Source organism: Chelonus insularis, unplaced genomic scaffold (genome assembly GCF_013357705.1).
Source record: "Chelonus insularis isolate UGA/USDA-ARS -01 unplaced genomic scaffold, ASM1335770v1 contig_116_pilon, whole genome shotgun sequence".
NCBI classification, from domain to species: domain Eukaryota; kingdom Metazoa; phylum Arthropoda; class Insecta; order Hymenoptera; family Braconidae; genus Chelonus; species Chelonus insularis.
Genome location: NW_023276357.1, coordinates 1894600 through 1917153, shown reverse-complemented (window position 1 = coordinate 1917153; position 22554 = coordinate 1894600). Strand labels below are relative to the sequence as shown.

General features: G+C 27.8%; 2 protein-coding genes across 4 annotated transcripts; both read left to right on the top strand.

The window, feature by feature from the left end:
* Positions 1-510: 510 nt before the first annotated feature.
* On the top strand, positions 511-1693 carry LOC118074168 (zinc finger matrin-type protein 5). Its single transcript, XM_035095169.1, has 3 exons — positions 511-920; positions 1006-1143; positions 1221-1693. The coding sequence occupies exons 1-3, from the start codon at positions 794-796 to the stop codon at positions 1448-1450; spliced, it is 495 nt and encodes a 164-aa protein (XP_034951060.1). The 5' UTR covers positions 511-793; the 3' UTR covers positions 1451-1693.
* A 317-nt stretch (positions 1694-2010) lies between these two features.
* Positions 2011-22370, top strand: LOC118073522 (pleckstrin homology-like domain family B member 1). 3 transcript variants are annotated; one of them, XM_035094205.1, is made up of 12 exons: positions 2011-2316; positions 12179-12310; positions 13694-13867; positions 14027-15260; positions 15340-16246; positions 16507-16880; positions 16961-17111; positions 17178-17569; positions 18816-18942; positions 20986-21150; positions 21236-21493; positions 21585-22368. In XM_035094205.1, exons 2-12 carry the CDS (start codon positions 12181-12183, stop codon positions 21771-21773), a joined length of 4101 nt encoding a protein of 1366 aa, XP_034950096.1. In that variant the 5' UTR covers positions 2011-2316; positions 12179-12180; the 3' UTR covers positions 21774-22368. The 3 variants fall into 3 exon arrangements, with proteins under 3 accessions (XP_034950096.1, XP_034950013.1, XP_034950183.1); XM_035094122.1 differs by lacking the exon at positions 2011-2316 and adding an exon at positions 2624-2766 and having other exon boundaries at positions 21585-22370; XM_035094292.1 differs by lacking the exon at positions 2011-2316 and adding an exon at positions 11168-11674 and having other exon boundaries at positions 21585-22370.
* Positions 22371-22554: the final 184 nt, after the last annotated feature.

Here is a 22554-nt window from a genome sequence, read left to right as displayed (position 1 = left end):
TAAACAATTTTAACACCAATAGAACAAAGTCTCCTATATTGACTGGACTAGTTAGTTTAAAGCGACAAATAATCTACACAATTTCATCCAAGAAAGTTCCTTGACTGATTTAAAATAAATTTAATATTTTAATTGATACAAAAATTGAATTGACATAATCGAAGTTCACTTTTGATAGAAACAAATCATCTTTGATTGATGAAATATTATAAAAATTTTAAGTAAAAAATTTAAAATCAACCATTTGTTAAATGGAGTTGATAAATAATGAACTAGATACGCAGAAAATCTCATAATTGTAGGAAATTTATTCTTCCTGATACTAAAGACGAATTAATAAAATATTAAGTCTTCAATTAATTAATATTAAATTGAAGATAATTTCATATAACTTTTCAGTACTGTTAAGACGATTTCTACAATACTATTCGTTGAAAATAATATTTTTTAACATGTCATTGGATATTAAGAATTTAGTTAATAAAAAAAATTAAATGCGCTAGATGGCAGCACGTCATCAAAAAAATCGATGCAAATGCAACTTCCATGTTGTCCTCATCAGTTTATAGATGACACGTGGGTATTCAGGTTGTCACTTTAGAACTGCAAAGACTTGAACCGAACGTTGTAAAATTTACATATAAATTGTATGTGGTACATAAATAATAGGCAGTTATTTATCAAAGTGAAATAATTAAGAAGATATATACACTTTACATCATTAAATTATTTATACGAAATTGTATAACTTTGTATACTTATTTTATCACATACATTTAAGTCACAGTTAACAATGGGAAGGAGTTATTACTGTGATTATTGTGACAGGTCTTTTAAAGATAATTACGAAGCTAGGAAAAAACATCTTTGTAGTACACAACATGTAAACAATCGTCTTGAACATTATCGTTATTTTAAAGGTTAGTTTACATACATACTTTGGAGTACATACATTTTTTGTTGAGAATTTTCTAGAATCTAATTTATGATTGTGATATTTTGCAGATCCAGAAGAAATTTTGAAAGAAGAAACAGAAAAAATACCTTGCAAAAAACTAATGAGCGGTGGAGAATGTGCATTTGGGAATAATTGTAGATTTTCTCACTACACACCACCAATGATTTATGAACTCCAAAGGATATGTAACTAAATGAAATATTCATGATGAAAACTACTTACTGTTTTTAACTGTTTTTCACACCTGGTTCATACTTTGCAGGCGCCTGGAAAAAATATTCACAGTCTACTATGCAGATGACGAAGGAACCCAACACAGACGAGATAATTCATGAATATTTTCAAAACCCTATTATATCTAGTAATAATCAAATTTTTAAAAATCCTTTATGGAGTAGTCCAGGAGAATTACAAAATTTAAATCTACCACCTTCGTTACAACCTTTGACTCCAAAATCTATAACAGATTCCAATTTCCCCGATTGGGGGTAATTAATATCTACTAGATTATGTACCAAAGAATGTTAATGTAAATAATGTGTCATTTAATTCAATTTAAATCACTAAACTATTTTTCTTACGACGATTGTGGTGAAAGTGATAATACTATCAATCGAAACTTATAATTACATTGTTAATAATTATCAATTCTAAAGATAACATTTTATATTCAGATTAGAAAACGAGATTTCTATTAATGAAAAGTTAATTATTGTAAATATAATCGTAATTGTACAAAACAATGATCTCATAGAATAAATTAATTTATTTAAAAAAAAAATGTTTGAATAAACACTAAAATTCACTTACTAATTTAAATACAATAGTATTTATTTGTTGCGGTTATAAATCAATGATACTTCTAAGAAACCTAGGAGCAGATGTATATTATTTAACATCTTGAACAATAATTCTCAAACTATTCGGTAATTTTCGACGGCAGTCGTCGCTTTTCGTATAGCCATCTGCTCGTTCCTAACCTCTTCACTCCCCACTTCCCCTCGCCATAATCATGCCGCCGTTGGGATCAAGCGGTGAATGCACGTAAAACTCTATAGTATCACAAAGCCCGTTGCCAAGATCGCTTAGTGATCTTCGATTTCTTGTTTCTCTGCGATAGTGTGCTGTACCGAACGAAATCTACTGTTTATTTAAATCATTTAACATATAACGGAATAAACGTTAATATATTTGCATTGATAATAATGCATTAATAATTAAATAAAAGTTATTTTAATCACGTGCCGATCAGATCTAGTGATGAGTGTATGAAGCTTCACTTGGAATTTCCATTCGCTGGACGCCGCATAAGCTGTACGGCTAAGATTCTCGATCGGCATACCAGTCCAATCCCACCGGTAAGTTTTTTGTTCATTGACCCGAACAATAGATAAAAATCAAGCTGAGAAAAACATCATTTTCATCTATAATATTGTTGGTTATCCAAAAAAAAACTTTAAAAACTTGGATAAAAACCAGTATTTTTAATTTAGACTTTTGGGCAATTCTTGGATACATTAAGTGTGTTAATTTACCTTGAAGTAATGAATACATATATATTGTTTTATTTATTATTCTACAATGCAAATATTATTTATTTACTTCGTAACTAATTCAAGGAAAATAAATTCTAAAGAGTAAGGATAAAAGTGAGTTCTGTGTATTTTAATAAGTTTTGCACATAATCATCAACAATGACGTAAAGCTACAGTTGTGACAACACCTAGTTAATACAAAAACAGTCATTATCGGTACACGAAATAGAAGTTATATCTACTACGATTTCATTAGAATGAGCAATCGAAAAGGTATTTTACTCAATATCTATATATTTTTATATAGTTGAATATACTATTTTAGTTTTATAGTCAAAATATACATAATTTTAGGTTATTTTTAAACTGATACTAATCCACTTAAAAATCTCTTAAAAAATCAACAAATATTTTTTTTTCTTTATCCTAATGATTTATTTGTTTTTCTCAAAAAATTTTTCCAGGTTTACATGAAAATAATGAGAATTAGAAGAATTTACTAACAACTTCTATAGTCTCTATAAATACACATTACAATTAAGTGTAAAACCGGTTATTGCAGATGAATCCTTACAATTCTTCAATGGGAAATGTTATTCTGGGATCTTGTTTTTATGCCTAATATAAAGTTGTAACGTGCACCGAATATTTTAGCATAATAAGGTCGATCCTTGACCTATTGAACAATACAAAAAATTTTTTGTGAAGCATCCATACAGTAGCGAAAAGCTATGAATAAAGTTTCCAACAACTATATCTTATTGAAAGTCAAACAATAAAAAGTTTATCATTACAAATTGTTTGACTTTTATTGTTTAGATCCGATATGAATTTTCAATATGTTCTAACATACAGTTAATGCATCTTGTGAAGCAGTCTAGATATATCATAACTAGTGAATAAGTACAAGAAGCATTTTCATTGATAAGATAGTGTCAAGTTTGTATTTGAACAGTATTATGATGATGAACAGTTCTTAGAATATGACTGACCCTTTACAAATATTTCGCATTTATTTCTCTTTTGTTTTATATAATATAATGTTGAAAAAATTTAACCTGATTCTGGTATGTACAATAAGAGTCATTCAAAGTATGTAGTGTTGGATTGATGAGTATTTTATGAAAAGCTTTTCAATCACGTATCGTTTTATAATGATCTAATAGCTACATTCCTTGATGGTTATAGATGAGAATTATTAGTTATATATTTAAGTATATATGTATGTTGTTAAATTACATAGTGAATGAAACAAAGATCTTTAAATTGCACACTTGAAATTGCTAAAAAAAAAAAAAATTAATTCAAGTCTCCCTAGTTATTTGAGATCATTTATTTTGATTGCCTTTATGTGGGCACATTACGTCATAAGATCTTTCTACACTCTAGTAACAACAGACATTCGTCTGCTGAACGCATGTGGCTTGAATAACTACATGTTAACAAGTGGTGTGCAGTCAATCAAGCATGTATCACCATGAATTGATCTTTAAAATTGAGTTTGAGAAAGAGCAAATAATTGCGAATAATGTCATTTTTATTGACACTACTGAATTTCACATTATCTTCATCAGTATCACAATCCATTGACAAACAATAGACTTTTGATTGGATAGCTTCTATGGATAATAAAATAAAATTGACTGTTTCTTATTTTTTATTATTAATAGTATGTCATATTACCATCAGTGTATCAGTCAACTTGGCTTGGATATACTAGGTTCTAACAACAACAACAACAGATTCTGATATTATTATTTATATTTTTTATTCTATTATTCATCATCATTTTTATTATTAACATCAATGTTCTTCCTCTTTATTTAATTGATCCAATTTGAAGTTAGATCCACTAAACTCTAGATGATTAAAAATAACTTGAATTATTTTCTTATCTTTTACATTCAAATTAGTAGAAAAAATACCATCTTGAAATTATTCTATCAAATATTTGCTTTGTAAAAATTTTTATTCATTCTTCAGTACGAACTAAATATTTAAAAAATAATTTATCTCAGTGTATTTATAAATGTTCTCCATTTATAATATATTCATCTATTTTAATTTTTTATGTAATATCTCAGTAGGTGGATCATCATAAAAACATAGTATGCTTACTGTATTTCATGATTAACCAATTATAATTCACAGAAGCAAAGTGCATTATAAAATATTTTTTACTTTTTTCTGTAATATAGATAATCATAAAATTATATCACTCTACAGCATATCACAAGTTATTTTATGTGATAATATTAGATAAACTTAGACATAATCACATATAAATAACATCTTTTCTATAAAATTTAAAACATGTGTCTATATCTTTATAATAAACGTTATGAGTCATAAAGCAGAACTCATTGGTTACACATTAATTCACATGATGGTACAAGTTTTAATGATATAGAACAATGGATGCCAATCATCATTATATTAATTAAAATCAATAAATAACCTATTAGAAGGTATCATCTGGATTAAATAGCTAGAGAAATCAATTTTATAACTCACTTGTAATAAAATACTAAAAACTCTAATGAGTTATAATTCTTTAAAATACAATATAATTTCATGGTAAAAAAAATTAATTAACTCTGTGTGCTTCCATCAATCATATAGAACCTAAAAATGTATGAAAAATATCTGATAATGATAATTAACTTATTTATTATTATCAGTTACTTAATTTCTTCAAACTTTATGACTCATAAATTGAGTTGATTTTGTAATCGAACACTTGAATTATTTAAAGACATTTATCAATTTTTCATGAAATAACAAAAATAACTGATATATCGTAATTTCTTTACATATTTACTAAAAGATTAAATCTAAAAAAAAAAGTTATAATTAAATTACTCTAATTTAATTGTCAAACTTTCTCGTATTATTAATATCTTTGTAAACATATAGTAGTAATTTCAAGTAATAATAATAACTTGATAAAAATCATTGAAATACGATATAGCAGTAAAAAATAAATACACTTACAATCGAATAAAGCTAAAACAAAATATGTACCAGCCACGTCAACAAGATCTACCATATCGAATATTCGCATATGTTTAATGAACAAATTAATTATTTAAACAGAAAGGCTATTTATAAATCTATCAGTAATGTCTTATGTATATTTAAAAAAATTTTTTATCTTTCTCAAATTTTTTAATGAACCAAAGTGTTGATAATTTTTATAAGATGACCTAATGGGAGTACATTTCAAAGGGTTGTTTATTTCTTTTCACGCTTCAGGAGGCTGAAATGTTTTTAGTTTGGTCTGTACATATTCAACCGGCTTGCACATAATACTATAGTTTACAATTACTGAACTTTGAATGCTCCAAAAAATCATCTGAATGTCTATAGAAACATATAAAGATGATTTTACTATCAACATTTTAATACTTATAGTACTTTGGTAACTTGGTCGATTACATTGTAACTTTTTATTCAAAGTTATGTTAGCATGTTTATTAATTAATGATCATATTTTATCAACCAATTTATTTAATGAATATTTAATGAATGAACATTATTCAACAAATAGAGCGTTTGGTTTTTAATTGAGATACCAATTAACGAAATAATTAATAGTCTATGAATGAAGAAATATATAAATATTAATTACTTACACGTGTATTGCACCTCCAAATTTTCCTGACATTAACATTCTGATCAATTCTCAAGGTAAATAAGTTTATTCGGTCGCACATGAGACAAGGTTATCCTGTCGACATTTATCGTCTTGCAAATTACGCAATATTTTTTTTGTAGACATACTGATATCTATAGATATGATACCGAAAAAAAATAACCCCAGTTCTAGGCTTTTATAACAGGAGTTTATGTTGGAGACAATGTTGGAATTGTTATGTTAAATAATTGGATACTTGTGAATATAAACTTATCCAACATAACTGTGGAATCCTTTCTTGTTGGTTCCTACAAACCACATTATCTCTTTTCTGACTCGTTGTTTTCTTCTATGTCGGCATACCAAGAGAATTATAAGGTTCTAAGGTAAATCACGAACAGCTTTGGGCATAATACATTGAATCTCATGTAATATCACTACACTCAGAAAATATTTTTGCTATACAAAAAAATGTTTAGTTAATCAATAAAAAAAAATTTTTAATATTTCCAATAAAATATTTTGTTTAATTCAATAAACTAATAATAAGTAGATTGTTAACCAAGGGACCAAAGTATGATATTCCGAACTGGATGTAAAATTGCGAGGATGGCAAACATCCAGGTAAGAATATCTTACTTTGTTTCCATGGCTAACATACTATTTTTTATTATATTATCGTTTGAACAGGAGTGTGAGAAAATAGTACATTTCACACCTAGGGAGGAAAAATACTATTTTCCATGAATATTTTATTATTATTTCAAGTAATCATCAGAAGTAAATTTATAAAAATGTTACTATGTCAATTCTAAAGAGATATTTAATTGCAATTATTTAAAATTTTGTTTTTATTATTTAAAAAAAAATATTACTTGTTTATAATAAATTTTTTATTAATGTAGAATCTTAAAATTAGAATTGTGAATGAAATATTTTAAATTGTAATTTTTTTATTATTTTATCTTGAAAAATACATAACTGTCGTAGAATATTATGTTTAACTTTAAACAATAAATATTTACTCAGACAAGGAAGGAAAAATGATTGTAGCGATTTTTATATGATATAGTAATTTTTTTATCAGATATGAGTTTGATAGATAACAAAAGTAGTTTTCTGCAAAATAAAAGCTCAGTAATCGATATTTTAATACAAAAATTAATAAAAAAAAAATTCTTTTAACAGTCACTATAAATACGTTAGCCTTTAGAGAATATAATACTATAAGCTTATCACTTGAATTTAACGTTAAGATATAGTGTCAATTTACATAACCCACAAGTATTCCAAAAGTAAACTACGTTGTAAAGTTGCTTTATCTTAATATCTCTTGTTTTCACACTCAGTATCAATTTCACGTATATATGTACCAGAGTGATGGATCTGTAATTAAAATTCACCAAGACAAATAAATTTTTTTACCTTCATCTTACTTATTCAGACTAAGATAAAACATTTTTAACAATAAACTTTTTTTTCTCTTAAGGAACTGCAAAAATGAGTTTTCCTTTTTTATTATTATTGAAAAAGTTGTATCCTTGAGAGTTTTATGTAAATTAACAGGTACATACTGCTATATAACTTATTAAAATATTATTCCAAGTTTCTATTGGCAATTTTTGTAGTTAAAATAACTTTGAAAACATTTCTAAATAAATAATAATAATTTTTTATTCTAGATTCTTATGTTTTTTAATATCAGTCTAAATAATTAAATTTATGAATTCAAGAACTTGTGCATTAGAAATAACAAAGTATTTAATGATATGGAATAATTTAATGAATGATCACAAAAATACATATTAATAAGTCCAGGGTGAGTCATATAGTCACCCTAGCATCCTATGCATTATATTGTCATTCCACTAATTATTACTATTATTCTTACTCAAGTCTGCTTATAATAAAACATTTAGCAAATATAAAAGTTGATGGATGTGGTAATTGTTTATAGAATATCTTTTATTATAAAAATTGCCATTCTAAAATCATAAATAAAAATCACATAATTATTTTTAAAAATAGAATATTCAAAAATATTTAAAAATAATCATTTATATTATTATTTTAATTATAATATGCTGCAATTTTTTTCAAATGCATTTTTTAAATTTATTAATCCAATTTTTAATGAAGCAAAAATTTAATTAATTGCATTAATGCAATTTTCTAATCATAGCTGGTTTTTATTTATTAAAAAAAATTATCTAAGCTACACTTGGAAGATAATTAGTTTAATTATCAAACCCTCATACTATAATGACACATTATTAAATAATAAAACTTGTATATTTAACTTACTTTCTCTAATTATCACAAGGACAAGTAATTTTAGTATTTTATTATTTTTAAATATTTTTTATTGTCAATCAATAAAATCTTTATTTATTAAAATAGTGTATATGTAAATTTGTTTATTGAAATTCATAAAAACAAATGTATATACAAATAAAAGCTTAAAATTGACAGATAGGGTATTGTGATATTTTACAGTGAAGATAAATCAACGGAAGTCTCGACGTCTTGGACCATTGCCCAACTCGTTTGATTCTCAAACGACAGTTCCCACTTGTCCCCCTTTCTTTTCACTTGAATGTAATTCGTAAAGTTCCTCTTCAATTCCTGAATTATTCATTGAATGTACTTTGGCGATTTTCAGTGAAAATCCACGTGGTATCATTTCTTTTTTTTTGTCCTGGAGAAAGTCATAGTTATTCAAAAATTTTCATTCGTGCTTAAACTTATTGAAACGATTGTAGAATAATATAATTAGTTTGAGAAACAGATGAAGTGAGTAAAAAAGAGTGTGTCAATGACCGGCGTGAGATCATTTATGTTAGTTAGAATTAACAACGAGTAGCCTAATAATATAAACACGTGACTAATGGATTTGTTAATTTCTAGCGTTACTTATACACTCACTAACATCCTTTACTTTTAGCTGTAATATCACATAGAGAAAGTTCTTTTTTTTGCAATTAATTCTTTTTTTTTTTTTTTGTTTAATAATCACCAAGAATTTTTTGTTGAATTATAATTACTCAGGCTAACAAAAAAAATATTTGTAATTGAAAAAGTATTTTCATCCGGCCTGTTTTATCATTACTAATAAAAAATATTAGTATATTTCTGAAGAATTAGCATTTATTTAACTTTATTCAGGTACTTTGCCAAATATAAATAAATGTTCTCCTCAGTATTCATAGAAATTTGTACATTTTTCTTCTTAAACAAAGAACTGTGGACGTTTCTTGTTCTCATTCGTGGTCAAGGCAGAAAGTAATTGTGAAAATTTCTGTTTCTTTTTATATTTGCCACTAAATGTTCGTTTGTCTATTCTGGCTTCCTTTTAATTTTTCACTCTATTCTTGCATTTATACACAATACATAGTGTATTAGAAAATCAAGTCCTTCGAAATGTTAACGTGCACTGTTTTATTCCACCTAAATACCTTCTATGAATAAGCATTTCTTTTTGTTCACAATGCAGTGTTTTTAGTCATAAACCAACTCTCTGGAAGTAAATAACTATTTATTATTTTCTGAGTAAAAAAAATTGAATCTGTACGACAAAAATACAAATTTTTAATTCTAAAATTGCAACAATAATATCAAATTATTGCTTTTTTATTATCCCAAGTTGTAATAATAATAAAAAAAATATTTTTTAAATATGTCCCATAAAATTGGATTACGATTTAAGAATTAAGCATGAATTGGATGTTGAACAATCTGGTGATAACCGGACATCCTGACAATTTATGGTTGCAATGCTTTAAATAAAACGTTACGCTTTGAAATTTCTGGTTATGCACCAAGGAAACAACAATGTCTACTGTTATTTCTCAGTATGAAGGTTTTTAAATATTAAAATTAAAAAAACAAAAAAAAATATTAAAACAACTCATGCAAAACCTATGGACTTGCAATGGTCTAAATTTGCAGAGTATTATCTGTTTCTTTGTCTTGTATTATATTTTCTTATTTCTTACTTCAGCTCAAGGCAATTGCAGTCATACTAATCATCTCTTTCTCTTAAGCCACATTTTCTTGCCTTATGGCTGAAGATAGCATCAAAGAGTGTCACATGTCTTTATTCTTGAATGATAGAACGGAAGTTTAAGCGTTACAATACATCAAGAACCAGTTCAGTGAATCGGCATATATATTTTGCTTTCTCTGAAATATATAAAATAAAAAATAATCATGCAATGGATTACAATATTTTTTTTTAATCAAAATCAATGTACTTACTTGGATTTTTATGATTAAATAATATAACAAATCTCGTTTTATCCTTTTAAGAATATTTAACGAGTTGCAATTTCTGGTATCATATCAACTGAAATATAAAACTGTTATAACAATATTTACTAACACTGTTGTCTCGAAAAATTGTTTATACGGTTATAATTTATCGCGTAATGCTGATAAGAATATTACTAACTTTGTAGTAAAAAAGAAAAGGTTAAAAATTACTGCTTTCTTTAGATCAGTTGATAAAAAATATTTATTATTTTTTAATCTTCAAGAAAAATTATTATTTCAATAATAAAATATTCTTTAAACTCTTTATATAACATTTGTTAGACTACAGGTAACTATTACTTCGTAAATAAACACTGCAAATTCAAGTGTTTAGAAATAAAACAGTGTTACCAATTCTTAACCGAAAAAAAAAATAATAATAAAATAAAATTTATGAAACACTAAAATATTGAGTTCTCATAAAGAAATAAATAAAGCAACAAAATTTAGAATGAAAATGAATTTTTTAATCGTAATGTAGTCTTTATAATTGCCAATAGCATTAGAAATAATATTTTACAAGACATATATATGCATGCGTAGGAAAGGTCGTTTAACTAACGTCCGGTGAAGTCACATATAGAACGTTCATCATATAGTATGATATGAGCGTGCATGTACAAGGTTTAGAGCATGCATGTATATCCTGTACACGTGCTGTTTGGATATATACACTACACCCTCGCAAGAATACTTTTAATGGTTATAGCTACGTTATGTGTATACGTCACGATACATTCAGAATCTTACTATTTATTATATGACTGAACAGTAAGACGAGTGATCAGTCTGTGATTTACAGAGAGGACGAAAAGGAATAGAAAGACACGAAGATTGTGTGACGCTTCAACGGCCGTATACGGTTGAGACGCGAAAGCCACGACCTTTTTCGTCATTCAAGAAAAGGCGTCTGTTGAATGTAGGCGAAAAGAAATCGAAAATTTACATTTAACCATGATAAATAATACATTTCTACCAATTTTACTTATTATCATGCATTATATCTTTCTAATTCGTTACAAGACGCCATGTATTCACATGTTTCTTTGACACCGGCAACACTTGGGAATGCTCATGGCGCCTGCGAGTCATTGCACACTTAACAAATCTTACTTCTCATCAGAAGTTTTATTAAGATATCACCATACTTTAAAATGATAACATACCAGAATTAGACAAAGATGTTTAATGAATCCGATGATTCGACGATACTTGACGCATGAGAACACTCGTGTAAGTACTCCAATGTAACTACTCATAAATTTATAGTGCTTAACTTGATACACTTGGTTTTATCTATATCCTCTTTGGATATCATTCTTTCTTCATACTCTATTTGCTTTTATTCAATATAAAATTGTCTTCATAAATTGAAGAAATTTCTCGAATTTTTTTTCATGGTAGAAACGTTTATGGTTATAAAATACTTTTTGTGACTTTTAAATGTTATTATTTATTGAAAGAATTATTTTGTTTTTATCGTAGTTGCAAAAAATACACAGAACTCTATTAGATATCAGTAGTTGGATACAATAAAATGTATCATGTAAATAAATATTGAACTAAAATAAAAAAATACTGGAATAAAAATGAGGTTAAAGATGGAAAATTCTACAGATGAAGAATTTATTTAATATTGTTAGGTGATAAAATGATTGTATAAATTTGATAAAGAGATGTTTATGTTTTATTATAATAATAAATTTGTGATTACATAAATATCATTTTCTCGTTTAGAAATGGCAAGCGCAGGTTTGGAAGTAAAAGAAGCAGGTCGAGCCCTCAGGGTTCAGACAGAAGCACCTCATCTAGTTTCTATGGGAAGTGGTCGCTTGTCGACAGCAGTTACCCTTCATCCATTACCAGAAGGTAAACATATTTTGCAAAACTCAGATAAATAGCGACAGCTAGAGTACTTTAATAGAAAACACAATGGAGCATCCGTCTTGTCTTTAAATTTATAAACACAACTCAATTCTAACTCCAACTTTTCAATTACATTTCTGATATAAAATTTTTTCATTTCAGCTTAAATCCTTGGATTACTTAGAAAATTAAAAAATAACTAATGATTCATTCATATGCTGAGAAAAAATTTAATTTAATATTTATACTGACATTATAAAATTCTTGGACATGCAAGAAATATTTAACATTTTTTTTTATGATGAACAATAGAGTTGAATTTTTTTGCTTACGGTATTACATTGTAATATGTATTTATATTAAAAATATGCTGTGCAATATATGATAGATGTATTTAGTTACGGTCGAGTTTAAGTTGCAGACAACACTGCATCAAGTATACTAAAGTTTAAACACACATATCCAATATAAATTCCACTCTCACATATAAAGTCAATTATATAGAATAATTTTCATTTAAGTCATTTCATTTTATCAATCATCATCTTGACAATCTCATCCTATTTTTATCTTACATTTCTAACAATTTTTTTCTACAAAATTGTTTCCTTTCAACAAACAAATTAGACTTATAAACTTAACTAAATTTAAACTAAAACTATATATATATATCAAATTTCAAAAAAAAAATTCAGTAAAAATATACGAGTTTAGAAAGAAATCCTCAAAAAACGTCTGTTATTACAGATACTATTTCTATGACAGATCACCACCGGAAGCTATAATTATTTTTCTAATAATGTACTTGCTTTTAGCTTGTTACGCAGCATCATTTGTATAAACTTTAAAGTCACAAGTTTGTTATAACATCCAATTGGCTTTACAGTTTACAACGTTAATTTAATATAAACTCATGAAATTTTGGCTTAGAGAATTCTAAAGTTTAACTAACCTCAAGCACAACACTATACATGAACCGTAGCACAAAAATTTTCTTAAATCATGAAATATTCAGAGTAGTTATAAACCGATATTTCTAACTTGGTACTCTCACCCTAAATGCATTTCCAAAAAGACCGAAAATGCTGGGGTCGCTTGCGCCAAAACTAAATATAAGTCTCCCGGATCCTTTGTAGGAAGCTCAACGAAATATTCTCTTAGTACGTTGCAAAAGACAAATTCTTAGCAGTATTTCTGTGTATATTCATTGCTAGTATATATGCATCACATTACTAATTCTTTGATAATACTAATATTAATAACAATCAGTATTAATATTTCAATATTTTTAATCAAATAAAAAGATGTCAATGATTAATTTTATGAATACTTGGAACTATGATTTTAGAGTGTGAATTATTAATAATATTTATTTTTAACGGACAGGTCGAGTTGTTTTGGGATCCGATCGAAATTCTGATATTTCCGTAATAGGAACAGGTGTTGAATCTATTCATTGTGCAATTGAAAATAACAACGGAATCGTCGTTCTCCATCCAATAAATGGAAATACATTAGTTGATGGTGTCACTGCTGTTTCACCTATCAGACTTACTCAAGGTAATTGAAACCATACATTTATTCAATACTTTTTTGTGATCATCTCAATTTATTTTTGATTATTAAATACAATTAATATTAGCTTCACAAAAGAATAAATCATTTGTATAATTTTCTTATTTTTAATATATCCGATGATTAATTTCAATTTTTTTTTAGGATGTATGATTTTGATAGGCAGATCTAATTATATGCGTTTTAACAACCCAGCGGAAGCTAAACAATTAAAGTCAGTTTTACCAAATTCAAGAATATCAATGGCACCGATAAATTTTTGTTCCCTAACTGACAATTTGGAGGACTTTTTAGAAAGAAAGCCACCAGTTGCACCACGCAAATCACCAAGGAACTCTTATTCAGATGATGAAATTGGATTTCAAGGAAAATTAACTAAATTTGAAATGCTTGCAAGACAAAACAGTAGAAACTGTGTTTCACCTAAAGTATTTCCAGCAGGTTCATTAACTACTAATGTGCCTGCTGATCAAATTCTAGGTCATTCGAGAACTGCAAGTTTAGTTTCACTTACTAAAAGCCAAAATTCTCCTCTACGAAATCTCACAAACTTTGACACAAGCCGTTCTAATACCCCGCATACCCGTACAAGTGGGCAAATTAGTCCTGTTGAAGGATATAGACAAAGGCTAGATAGTAGAACACCTAGTCGCTCAAATACTCCAAATTCAGAGTATCATACATCAACACCTAATCACAATCAAATTCAAATGTATACAGCAGCTGGAGCTTTTGTTAAAACTTTCAAACCTCAGTACAATGAAAATAACAATGAGAATCATATTCTACAGCATGCATTATTACCTAAAATATGTAATAATAATTTTGATTTAATGTCAAAAAGTTTAACGTGTCAAATGTCATCAGACTTTGATAAATTCGGACGTGAGTTTGATATGAGTCAAAGTCTTATAGTCACTAAAACGACAATGACTGAATTTCTTCATGTTGATAATAAGTATGAATCTAATTCAAATTTATCTAATTGTCCATTAATTACCGGCTCTAGTCCATCAGTAAATAGTCTAAAAAGTATACAAAATTTTGGATCAAATCCTAATATTAAAAGAAATCAAGTACCAAGTCCTGCATTTAATCGTAATCCTAAATACAATGATCACAAAAAACTCCAAGATAGAATTAAAAGCCCAACACCAAGTGTAGGTAGTAATTGCTCACTTGATGAACTTCGTGAACGTCAGGCTGATGCGGAATTTAAACGAAAAGAAGCAGAGAATAAAAGAAAGATGGTACAAGAAGAAAGACTGCGAGAACAGGAAATTGAGAGGCAAGAGAAAATGAGACTGGAAGAAATATTGGCTATGTGTGCGGAATATGAACGACAAAATACATTAGAAAAACCAAGGCAACCCAACAGGTAATTTTTTAATTCAATTTTTATTATTTTTCATTATAATTCAGTGATAATCATCTTTTTACTGTATGAATCATTTCAGAATCAAGACAAATGGATCTTTACCACGAGATAAAAGGCCACCATACAACTCTTCTCCCTATCACAGTCCGAAGAGTCCACCAGAAGGTCAATCTCATTTCTCTTTTGAAACAGTTAACCAAAATTTATCTACAAAAACTGTTGGTGATTGTTACAAAACTACTCAAACTAACGGAAATTTATCACACGACGCTCAAAATATTTCATACACATCAGACGAATTATTATCAACAAATAACAATAAATTTACTAATAGTCTAGATGACGATCGAGTAAATTTTAATTCATCAAACGCACCACTACAAGATTCAAATTCCAGCCAAGAGTATAATTCAAATATGCGAAATAATGAAGCCAACAATAATTTCAATATGGAAGCAGTAAAAAACCCATCTATATTTAGTACAATACAACTCAATGGTATAAGAATAAAACATGAGTCTGTTTCAAATTCTGACAATACTTATTTCAACGGTAATTCGAATATCTATGAAAATGTAATAAATGTGACAGAAAGAAATAATAATAATAATAATAATAACAACAATAATAATAATCAAAATTGTGTTACGCTTAAAAGAAATGGACATTCTACGCAAACATGTGAAATAATAGAAAATAAACTAGCGATATCGAATGATGATTTGCTTGAAGCTATTGAACAACTTTCCATGTTGTCAAAGTCCAAAGAAACTAGTATTACACCAAAGAAAAATAATTCTGAAAAGAATAACACTAAATCAAATGAAGTGAAGGCTGATAATGATAGAAAAATATTAGAGGATGAAGATAAAAAAAAGTATATTGCATTTTTAGAAAATGAAAAACTTCATATTCTTAGTAATATGAACGTTTTAAAACGCAGTATTGCTGATATTGAAATTCAAGAAGAAGAAATTAGTCGAGAGGTAATTATTTTTTTTTTTCCTTTTTTTTAAGATATTTTAAGCTTCTCACTATGGTTTTATGTGACATGTTTGTTTGATTTACTACATCATACTACATTACCTAAAAACGACTCAGTAAATATTTGATTTGTTTCTCCTTTTAATAAATCTTGATTATAACTAGCTCGAAATATTAATTTATTTACCATGATATTTGCTTATCATTACTTACAACACTAAAGAAAACTTTACTCAACTTTTAAAATAAAAAATTCTTTCAGCTTGAATTGGAGAAAGCACTATTATCAGCCGAATACGATTCAGAATCATTAAAATTAACAGGTGATGAAACAGAAAAAATAAACGTCCAAATGCGAATAAATAATCTTGAACGAGAAATGGCTGAAGATACTTCAATGCAAACTAAACTTCAAGCTGAAGCAAAATCAAGAGTTGAAAAAGCGCAGCAATTGTGTACTCGTTTGGAGGAAGAATTGAAAAACTGTGACAGTGACGACCAACAACAAGTACTTATTGACAAGTTACATGTACAGCAAGATGCTTTAGAAACAGAAAGAAAAACTTTTGAAGATCTTGAATTTCATCATCTTGAAGAAGAAGCAAGCAAATTGGCAACTAGAGAAGAATTACAAAGGTAATTGAATTTTTTTTATCAATTATTATTAAATAATATCTTTCTAGAAAAAGATTCTTATTAATTCTATTTTATTTTAGGTACCTGAGTGAACTTTCTAATAAGATAGAACTACGCAAGACACAAATGAGTAATTTAGAGTCACAACGAAATGAAGCAAAAATTATCGCAGCGAAAGAATCTCGAACGCTTGAACGACAAAAATTAGGTCACATGAGAAGATTAGAAGAAGTAAGTAAAATAGTATAGCTTATCTGAAAATGATATATGAAGTTTTTTAATCACTGAATTTAACAGGGTAGAAATAGAGTACGTGCCATCGACGATGAATTGCAGAAACTAACTCAAAGTGGATCTGACAATACTGAAGAAAAACGATCATCCAGTAGAGAAGATTTCGACAGAATATCACGAGTAACGACAGATTCTCCGATTGTTAATAATCAGGGAAGTTTAGGGAAAAAAACAATCGAGTCACTGAGGGAAATAGAACGAAATCGACAATTACATTTAGCAAAACAAGGTAGTCAAGTCATATCAGAGGAACGTAGAAGAGTGGAAGAATTGAAAAGACGAGTACAAGATGAAGTACGATCGCAATGGGAAGAAAGAAAAATGAATTGTGCATCATTTAATAGCGTTGAATCAGGTGAAGAATCATCTAGCTATTCAACCGGACCAACTGAAAGGTAAAAATAAATTAAAACTCGACTTTTAACGTCAAATATTACTCAAAAAAAGTATCTTTGTCAGTACAAATGTTACTTTTATGAAAAAAAGGAAACAAAAAAAGAATTTACTGTTCAAAAGAATTTACGCCTCAGATTTCTATGCTTGATGTATCGTCGACCTTTGACCGATTCTCCGGCGCTGCATATAAAACGTGAGCTCATGTCATACCGGTTCGAGAGCCATAATTTAAATCTCTCGCTGGTAACAGTAGAAAATGTACAGTCGTTGCGCGTGTAAAACGAACTCTGATCTCCGTTAGAGATGCAAAATTATCAGTGTTTATGCCTTCTACTTAATTGAACTATATATTACTTTTAACAATCGACAGAAACAGACTTGTCATACATTGAAATTACTATTACAACTGCCAGTTAATCTACGCATTAATAAAGTGAGCTTGTTTGAAATTCTATCAAAACATTTATGCTACTACTATGTCGTGTATAATAGTTCTTTTATAGAGAATTAAATGATTTTAACGATTGTTATATCAAAATGGCTATCCTTTACTTGTTATATAAATAAACAAATTTGTTTATTCTTATCATAGAATTTATTAATTGAATTACTAATTTATAGGTTAATATCGATTGTATTAAAGAAGTGGGGCATTATCGCATAATATAAGATATGGTATCGTTCTTGTTTGGTATATCGTGCGTCACAAGCTAAGAAGGTGTTTCAACTGTGAAAGATAAATAAGGCAGACAGTAAAATGATGAGAAATTATACATTTTTCGTTTTTTACTCATTTTGTTAAGAATATTTAGTATTTTTTATTTGTTTTTTTTTGAGAATCAGTTGTAGTAGAAATCGGTTGGAATGTATATTGATAAAGATCTAGCACAAATCAGAGCAAATTCAAAGTATAATGCGTGAAAATGAACGCGCGGGAAATGGGCGCGGCAATAACGCATGAGGCGCGAGCTCGTGGATGTAACTTGATCACAATCATCACAAGCAACAAATTCTACATGATTAGTAAGGATTGGTTTATTGAAAATTGCTATAGACCAACTCGAAATTATATACGGCATCAATATGATCACTGGTTGTAAGTCGTCTTATTTTAGTCATATAATAAAACAGAAATAATATTTTTTTTTTTGTGTTATTTCTGATGATTTTATAGTACTGTATTGCTAAAATTATTGATCAAGTATCAATCAATTTGATTTATTGGTGTTTTATGTTGTGTTTCAGTGGGAGTGGAAGTAGTGATGGTGCTGATGGAACTAATGAAAAAATGTCACCTGGTAAACTTTCGGAATTTACATCACCCAGCCCTGGTCCATCTAATAACTCTTATACACTTCTTCAAAATGATAACGTAATTGTTTTTTTAGTAATTCTTTTTTATCTAAATAAAATATTTAAATTAAAATTTCATTGGAGCTATAGAATAGTGCAGAATGCATTGAAAGTAGGAATTATGATAAACAATAAATTATAAATTAATTAATAGAGTAAAAAAAGTTTTTAATCAATGCTGTGAATAGTATAATAAATTTTAACCTTGAGTATATTTCAAAAATATTATGTTTACTCAAGAAATAGTTATGAAGAAAAGCTATTAATGAATTATAAATTCCATAAAATAGAAATCATTTAAAATATCAGTTTTCACTTGATGAAAAGATAAAGAAACTAATCGAAGCACAGCTATATTAAAATAACTTGGAATTTATTGATGAAAAGGTTTATTTATGAAAGGAATGTAGATTTTAATTTATTTTCTATTGGAAAAATTGTCAATATATGAAGGGTTTAACGCACTGTAGCATGAATCTGCAAAATAGTGAACATTTGAAAGATTCATTCAAGTTATTGATCAATGCTCGATATTGTTATGACCCTCTGTTAGGGGAAATATATAAAAGGGCACCCGAAGAGTAGTAGAGTATTATATACTACACAGAGACGTTGTGTTCTGTAGGGAGCAGAGCAACAACCAGTGACGTTACCTAAAACTTTCTTTTTCTAACGACATAGTTAAAGTGTAATTTCCTGTTTCTGTGGAATTCCAGTTTTACTTGTATAAAAAAATAATGATGATAATTTAACACCTACTCAAAAAGATATGATATTACTTTTGTGATTAAGATGCCGCGTACAGTTCATGTATTTGAAAAGCATCAAACAATTCAAATGGTTGGTTTAAAAGCATAAAATTATTTTTGTGATTTTCATGAGCCAGTAAAATAGTTAATTTTTAAAATTGTTCAATGACTCAGAAGATACAAACGTTGTTTCTGTGGGCGTATATATTTAAAATTTTATTCAATCTATATATTATTAGCCTACTGTGAATGAAAGTCGTTACATGACAAGCAAGAACGATTTTCCGCGGACAGATCTACTCTTAGAGTGGGGAGCTGGTGTATGTGTTGCCTGAATAATAATCGTAAAGTTGCGGCAATGAAATTCAGTTACTGACATACCGTGATCGGTTAAACATTTCATTTCTATTCACTTTTAAGAAAATAATTAGTGGATTGTTTTTTGTTATAATCTTGATCTAAATTAATTATTTATAAAAAAAAAAATCAACTTTCAACGTTGAATTTGATAAAATCACTAAACTCCAAAAGAAAGAAAAATTATAAACAAAGAACAACAAAGATATTTTCTTTATTATGTCTCTTATGTGGATGAATTACTTAAAGTCGACATATAGAAAAAAACACTTGAAAAAAAAGCGTGTAAGTGATCACAAAGGGAAGGATGGAGTTGAAATTAAATTTAAGTTAACATACGGTCAATTACATTGTCACTTCTGGTTCAAATAGCAATATTATTATTCTTGATTAAAGTATCCGGAAATAAATTTTTTTTTGCTTTTCGTGCCAAAAATATTTTAAAAATTATTCATCATTAAGCGTAGATATTTTATAAAACCAAAACAGTATTTAAAAAATTTGATAACAGCTTGAGATTGGTCCGTTATTCAGTATTTATGTGACATCTATAAATATGTCCACAGAAGACTGGTCATATATTCTTAAAGATATCATTTAATGACCTAGTTTTACTTTAAAATATAAAAACATGCGCAAAAACATCAACAAATTTTAGCAATATATTTTCAAAATAATTATCTTAAAAAATTCTTACTTATTGAGAGAAGTTAAGAGAATAAGTTATTCTTAGAATCATTATCATTCATAAGGATACAAATATTTCCTGTTTCATATGGCTCTTAGTCATAATCTTCATTCAGTTTATAGCATGTAAAATAAGTTTGATTGTCACTTATAAATAAACGTCCTCAGTGAAAAAACGTATTTCAGCCGGCCGGAAATCTAAACTTTGTTAAGGAGTACGTCAAACATAATGCCGGAAATAGGTTGAACATTTTGAATTCTGTTTATAGATGAGGGATGGCCGAAGGATTTCCTTGATGGAAGGAGAACGACTTAGCAGTAACAGCGTTGGAGTAGATGGTAATGAAAGTCGTCCTCTTTCTGAAACTTCCAGTGAGATTGACAGTGTTGGATCCCTACAGACTGTCAAGTATCGAGAAAAGCCAAAACTTCAGGTAGTTTGCAATCATCTTAAAGTACTTAACTTAAATATAGGATGTTTAAAAAAAAACTTTAATAAAAATTCTTTTTTATTTATAGCGACCGTTGACGAGGTACCTTCCTATAAAATCAGAATCACTGGATTTGAGACATCACATTGAAACAGCAGGCCATCAGCTGTCTCTCATTCACGATATCATAATCGATACCACATCATGCAGCGGTTACTTATCAAAAATGAGTAAAAAATTTCATCATTGGAACAAACGTTGGTTTGTGTTTGATCGTAAAAAGAAAACACTATCCTACTACAGCGATAATTCATCTAAAAAAGCACGAGGGCTCATCTATTTTCAAGTGAGTTATAGAAAAAAAATATTCAAGCTAAAAATATACCAATGAATGAACTTTTAAGAATAATTAATTAATCAAATGTTTAATTTTACAGTCTATTGAGGAAGTTTATGTTGATCATATGAACACCGTTAGATCGCCGCAGCCATCACTTACCTTCATCATAAAAACGTCAACACGGTCATATCATCTAATGGCACCAAGCCCAGAAGCAATGAGAGTATGGGTCGATGTTGTATTTACAGGCGCTGAAGGTTATCATGAATTTGAACATGAAGTTTGATAAAATATTAAACTTTCATAATATTCGTAAGATCTCAGCTAATAAGACTATATTATTATTGCCTATGTGCCTGAAGAAATATTTCTTCATCATAATATAAACTCAATAATACCATATGCCAATATCCAGCATTCTAAGGGAAACTAACAATCAATGAAATTAAACCATTAGCCGACAGTTTTTACTGATAATTTTTAGTTAATATTAATTAACAAATAATTAACTTATATGATAAGTTAAATTGCCACATAATTGATAAGTTACTATTTGCTTAAAAAAATTTAGTTAAATATTTACATTTATAGGTAATTATTTACAATTGAATCTTATTACTTCTATTATATATAGATATATATATATTAATGAATTGTAAGTTATATTAAACTAAAAAATTTTAATCTAGTCTTCCAAGTTGATTACGATGCATCTGAATAATCGTATTTTTGGATAATAGATTTTTAGAATGATTACTAATTTTAACAATATTTTCAATACGTCTATTTTGATAATTAATCATTATAGAAATTGTATACAATATAATCAACTCATGTCAATACGTGCATATTTTTCTATTCATGTAAAAAACAAAACTTTTGTATTCAAATTTACATGGATTACAAAATCGACAGTTAATAATAAACATTACAGGTTTTTTACTCTATATTCTGTCTTAATATTTTCTTTATACTTGATCGCTCGTATCCTGATGCCCCCTAAAATCATAACAGGTATTGTGTGTTTGTAGTAGTGTTATATATGTAGTTTCTATTATTCTTTTGTA

What these genes read in the sequence shown, in the direction of transcription:
- LOC118074168 (XM_035095169.1), top strand. Translation starts at nt 794, where the DNA reads ATGGGAAGGAGTTATTACTGTGATTATTGTGACAGGTCTTTTAAAGAT. An exon ending in ACATTATCGTTATTTTAAAG is followed by an intron (nt 921 to 1,005) that starts GTTAGTTTACAT and finishes GATATTTTGCAG; the next exon opens with ATCCAGAAGAAATTTTGAAA. An exon ending in TTATGAACTCCAAAGGATAT is followed by an intron (nt 1,144 to 1,220) that starts GTAACTAAATGA and finishes CATACTTTGCAG; the next exon opens with GCGCCTGGAAAAAATATTCA.
- LOC118073522 (XM_035094122.1), top strand. An exon ending in AAGAAGAAATTAGTCGAGAG is followed by an intron (nt 16,247 to 16,506) that starts GTAATTATTTTT and finishes AAATTCTTTCAG; the next exon opens with CTTGAATTGGAGAAAGCACT. An exon ending in GAGGGCTCATCTATTTTCAA is followed by an intron (nt 21,494 to 21,584) that starts GTGAGTTATAGA and finishes TTAATTTTACAG; the next exon opens with TCTATTGAGGAAGTTTATGT.